The sequence below is a fragment of the Vicia villosa genome, linkage group LG2 (assembly GCF_029867415.1).
Source record: "Vicia villosa cultivar HV-30 ecotype Madison, WI linkage group LG2, Vvil1.0, whole genome shotgun sequence".
NCBI lineage: Eukaryota > Viridiplantae > Streptophyta > Magnoliopsida > Fabales > Fabaceae > Vicia > Vicia villosa.
In genome coordinates this window covers 181630697-181636175 of record NC_081181.1, presented here as the reverse complement: position 1 = coordinate 181636175, position 5479 = coordinate 181630697, and the positions used below count along the sequence as shown (strand labels likewise).

At 30.5% G+C, this 5479-nt stretch overlaps 1 protein-coding gene and 1 long non-coding RNA gene across 2 annotated transcripts; one reads left to right on the top strand and one right to left on the bottom strand.

Moving 5' to 3' along the window:
• Window positions 1-797: 797 nt before the first annotated feature.
• Window positions 798-1846, top strand: LOC131653172 (dehydration-responsive element-binding protein 1E-like). The gene has a single exon (XM_058923262.1). The coding sequence runs from the start codon at window positions 993-995 to the stop codon at window positions 1680-1682; it is 690 nt and encodes a 229-aa protein (XP_058779245.1). The 5' UTR covers window positions 798-992; the 3' UTR covers window positions 1683-1846.
• A 160-nt stretch (window positions 1847-2006) lies between these two features.
• Window positions 2007-4228, bottom strand: LOC131653177 (uncharacterized). The gene is made up of 2 exons (XR_009298976.1): window positions 4077-4228; window positions 2007-2986 (listed from the first exon to the last, which is right to left on the bottom strand). It is a non-coding gene; the product is annotated as an uncharacterized LOC131653177 (long non-coding RNA).
• Between the last annotated feature and the right edge of the window lie 1251 nt (window positions 4229-5479).

Below are 5479 nucleotides of genomic sequence, written 5' to 3'. Positions count from 1 at the left end.
ACACACTAACAACAATAAGCGCTTATAAATAAACTTACTTAAACTATTTTTATAACAAAAAATAAAATAAAATATAATTATTTTTATATATGTTATAAGTTATTTTCATTAATTATCTTAAAGGTTTTAAAAAATAAGTTTAAAAAAATTTATGAAAAATAGGGTAAATTGTTTTTAATTAAATCTTTCAAACAATGTCACAAAACTTAAAGCTCCGATAAGTCCATTCAAACATGTCTTTAATTTAATTAACAAATATTAATTAAATTACTATTCATAAACATAGGAAGCAAAACACAATTATACTTTTTTTTCCTTTTAAATATACAACTAACTATTATTATTTCATGTCAAAAAATGATTTTATATCCTAAAATGTAAAACCAAACATAAATCAATTTTTTTGACAGATTAAAAAATATTATTTTAATTTTTTACATATAGTATACAAATACAAAAATTACAAAAGAAGTTAATATTTAATTTTACTATTTCAAAAACTTTTTTATTTTGACTAAAAGTATATAATAGATAAAAACAGCATAGTCCTGTATGTTCGCTTTCATAACCTTAATAACTCTATTTCAAGGAAAAAAAAACATGATATAGTGTCTTAGAAGATACTAAATGGATAACTTTATTACTATTTTTGAGTATTGTGTGGGGTACGTCTTTCCTTCTCATCACTTTCCCTTTCTCTTTTTCAAATATATAACCAATGACAGATCTTCCAACTTGGCATTATTATACCAGCTGTCTCATTATACTTACAAAATATCTAACCTCACTCACTCACACAAAACACTCTCACGGTTACCTCTTTCCCACACTCACACAAAACACTCTCACACTCTTACCACTTTCCTTCAATTCAACCATGGTTCCCTATATATACAACACCTTACTCTTCACAATTCTTACACCAACTCCATCTTCAGCCTTCAATTTCACTTACCAAAACCTTTGTCATCTACTCTCTCCAACGCACAATCATGTTTCCAACTAACAACCCCTCCACTTCCTCACAACCCAGTTCTTCAAAACCTTCAACTTTAGAAATCTCTATGGAGGTGCCAGTTTTCAACGAGGAGGTGCGATTAGCTGCGAGTACACCGAAGAAGCGTGCAGGGAGGAAGAAGTTCAAGGAGACTCGCCACCCAGTGTTCAGGGGTGTGAGAAGGAGGAATTTAGATAAGTGGGTGTGTGAAATGAGAGAGCCTAACAAGAAGACTAAAATTTGGCTAGGAACTTTTCCGACGGCCGAGATGGCAGCCCGAGCCCATGATGTTGCAGCCTTGGCATTGAGAGGTTGCAACGCCTGTCTCAACTTTGCAGACTCGGCCTGGCGACTCCCTGTTCCTGCCACTACTGCAACAAAAGATTTACAAAAGACAGCTGCACAAGCTGCCGAGGCTTTCAGACCAGATAAGATTTTCATATCAAATAAGGTTTTAACCACTAATGATATTGACACTGCTGTAGCCACCTCCGCTGCCACAGAGGAGCAGCTTATGTTTTGTATGGAAGAAGATGAAGAGAAGGAAGTGTTGAACATTCCAGATTCATTAAGGAATATGGCGCTGCTGTCTCCAACACATAGTTTGGGGCATGAGTTTGAGTATCAAGATATTAATACAGACTTTGAAGATGTTGAGTTGTCACTATGGAGTTTTTCTCTTTGATTTGTTTGGTTTTTTTACTTTTATTTATTTTTATATGAAGTTTGCTTTTATTTTTGGATTTTAGAATGAAAATTTGTTTGTACTTTAACCATTTTTTGGATTGTAGAATGGAAAATAGCTTGTATGAACCATTGTTTAATAATGTATATATACATAGGTTGAAATTGAAAAATATATCATTTTTTTGTAGCTTTTCTGTGAAAGTAGCTAACCAAGTATAAACTGCATCACGGGCCTTTTTAACTATTGCAATATGACAGTTCTTTATTCCACTACCTTAGTGATGATATTGTTAATGATTTCTTGTCTGTAATTATAATAATATGAAATGTCAAAGGGATTTAAGTGTTTTGACATTAAGCTAATTAGTAGTTCAACTTCACCTGCTGTACACAGATTTAATTGCTCCATCCATACACTTAACTCTATCTTTGCGCTAAAAATGAATACAAAATGTGAACTTAATGGGTAGATATTGTATATAGTAACTTTTATAACTAATAACATGTTGTAAACAATTTACAATGGGAACACCTATGATGGCTTATTTTTACAATAAGATGTACTAATGTCAACCACAATTGATGAGTTTTTATCCATATAGCTCTTGTTTAACTATACACAGCTCCACAACATATGTTAGAACCCAAAAAAAAATTCCACAATCTTCAAATTCGTTCTTTGCAATGTTGCCTTTAAAACTTGGTCAGCATTTTTATATTCTTTCTAAGAATAAATCGAAAAATATATATTAACTAATATTTTACCTGAAATAATCTCCACAAGTCTTTTTGACCATTGAATGAATATCTTCTCATGCACAACCAAGGAAATAAGTTGTATACTATAAGCAGAATGAGTCCATGATCTATGGCTACTACATTAATTCCTTCTGTAGAAAGACCAAGCTTAAGGGTTTTTGGCACATTGTCAAAATCGAGAAACAAAGATCTAATCATTTTCCATTACAAAGAATCGATCGGAGTGTGAAAATGTCCATAGTACTACAAGGAGGACCCTTGATGCTCATACCACATTTAGAATCAACATCATTCACTTTGATGAGTAATACCCTACACCAAGGGACTCATCATACTCTTCAATTTTTTTTCAATATATGATCATTAGCATACACATATTTTCTTATGCCTGATATCTATCAGTCAAAAAATCTTCTTCTCATTATTACAATACGACAATGTATTAAATCTTGAAAGCACGCCTTTAAACAAGTTCCAAATTCCATTGAAACTTTTGTCCATCAACCTATTTTTTTGACCTCAAGTTGAACAACATCAACACCCCTGAAAACCGTTTGAAAAATATTGTAGCTCAAATAAGAAGACTATTTCGTGTAACTGCTCAAAGTATCATACATATGTTGTTGAAAAGAATCTTAACCAATATCACTAATGATGTCATCTAGTTAATCATCAATGTCTACTTCAACTTCATGTTTAGCTATATACAATCTCACATCCATTTTGCACAAGTCTAATTTGGTTTCCACATACTCCTAAATATTCTCACATTTTTCGGCAATCAACAAAAAACACTATGACGGGAACAAACTCACAATCTACTTAATAATAGAAAAGGACACACTCAAAGTCAATTTTTAAACCATGGCATGGAACTCTATTTATTCTTCTAAAATAAACAACAGTGTCATTTTATCAATACCATTTATCATGAATGATATCACACTTTACTTGTTTAAGATCTAACTTAGCATGAATATAATTCATACCGACTTTAGAATCTAATTCCAATTCTATCAGATCTAAGTCCAAAAACAGATGCACATAACGCAAAAGTCCTTACTTTCTTAGACGACTCAGATTTCAGACTATACATAGGAGCCTATTAACAAAGACCCTTCACAATTTATCCCAATTTAACACCTAATACATTACTTCCCCAAACTTAAGTTTACGATTTTCGCTTAACAAATACAACTGCAAGACTGACTCCACTCTTATCCTAAATCCAAACGGGTGAAGAAGCTGGCACGAGACTATGAAGCACTTACACACAAAATTAGAGTTTTCAAAAATTAGAGATTGGAATCTTTACTCGATCAATATCAAAACTCAAAATTAAGACCAAATAAAAATGAAAAGCAAGGGGAAAATCAATCCAGTTCAAGACAAAAGTGATATTTTATCGGATTATAGAAGAAAAGAGAGATTAGAGTTTTCAAGTAAAACAGTCTCAATTGATTTCGCAACATGAACTGAGTAAGGTGAAAATTTTAAACAACACAATATATTCCAAAACGGTGTATTTTCAGATTTAACAGATGAATTCAAAAATTTAGGGTTTTAAAGAAAAATTAGGGATTTTCAGTTTTGAAGCATGAATTGAACAAAAATAACGGAGCAGGAGAGTAACCTTTGAAGGAGAAGAAGACGACGGTGGAGAAGAATTCCGGCACGGTGGTAACGTCGGAGAAAAATTCTGGTTTGAAATAAAAAAAAAGCATAAAAAATGGAAAATTGAAAGAGTAAAAATAAAAGTGGAAACTGAAAGTGTTCATGTTAAAAGTGTTGTGTACACGTGGAAAAAAAATTGAAAATTTTGGTGGGGTAAAGACAAAGTTAACCGAATTAGGAAAGAAAATGAGTGGAAGGAATATGATAGTATTTCATAAAACGCGTGTTTGTTTTAAGAGAAAGTGAGGCGACAGAAGTAGGAGCCACAAATAATCCATATATAGAATAATAACTAACGCGATAGAAGCGCCACAAATAATCCATATATGGAATGATATTCCAAATAAAGAAAATTAACGAGAAATTGACTTGTAAAAGAGGAAATCAATTATCCTTGTACATAATTCCAGCATGCATCACTTTCCCCGTGCTTTATCTTTTTACAAAGAAAAATGCTATTTCTTACGCTACACCGTATGTCCGTACGGTATGGATGTATGTTCGTATCGTACGGACGTACTATTCACCGGCCGTACATGAATAATAAAATATTAAATTAATATTTTTTCAAAAAAAAATTTATTTTTTTTTTATGTTTTTTTAAAAAATATTTGACAATACCTGCCTACGAATTTGACAATACATGCGGATTTATTTGCGAATTTACCTACGAATTTAGGTAAATCTGCAGGTAATGTCAAATGCAGGTAAATCTGCAGGTATTATCAAATATTTTTTTAAAAATGTAAAAAAAAAAACTATTAAAAAAAATAATATTTAAAAAAAACGTAAAAAAAATTTTTTAAAAAGTATACATATTAAAATAATATTTTACTATTTATGTACGGGCGGTGAATAGTGCCGTCCGTACATACGGTATAAAAATACGGTGTAGTACGGCAGTGTACAAATAGCAAAGCTGTTTTAAAAATAAAGCGTTCATCTAACAAATTTATCTAGAATTATTTACTATTATATAATTAAATAATTGTTTTGTGTATGAATTATAACTTTTAAGTGATTTATATAATAAAAATAACGTGAAAACATTGAAGTGTACAAAAATTAAAATTAATCTATTATAATTATTTTTTTACGTCAACGATATTAAATAAAAATTTAAGTGTTTTATATTTTTTATGTCATCGATATTAGAGAAGAGAAAATTTTGAATTCATTAAAATTTATAATAATTATTTTACAACCATTTCTGAGGAGATTCAAATTTATTATCATAAGATTAAATTGGAATTGAATAAATGAAAAAAAATACACGTAATATTGTTATAGAAAAGTTTAGTCTAATACAAAGGTTAGATAGTGTATTTATATATCATTGTACCAACTAATTTTTCTATCAAA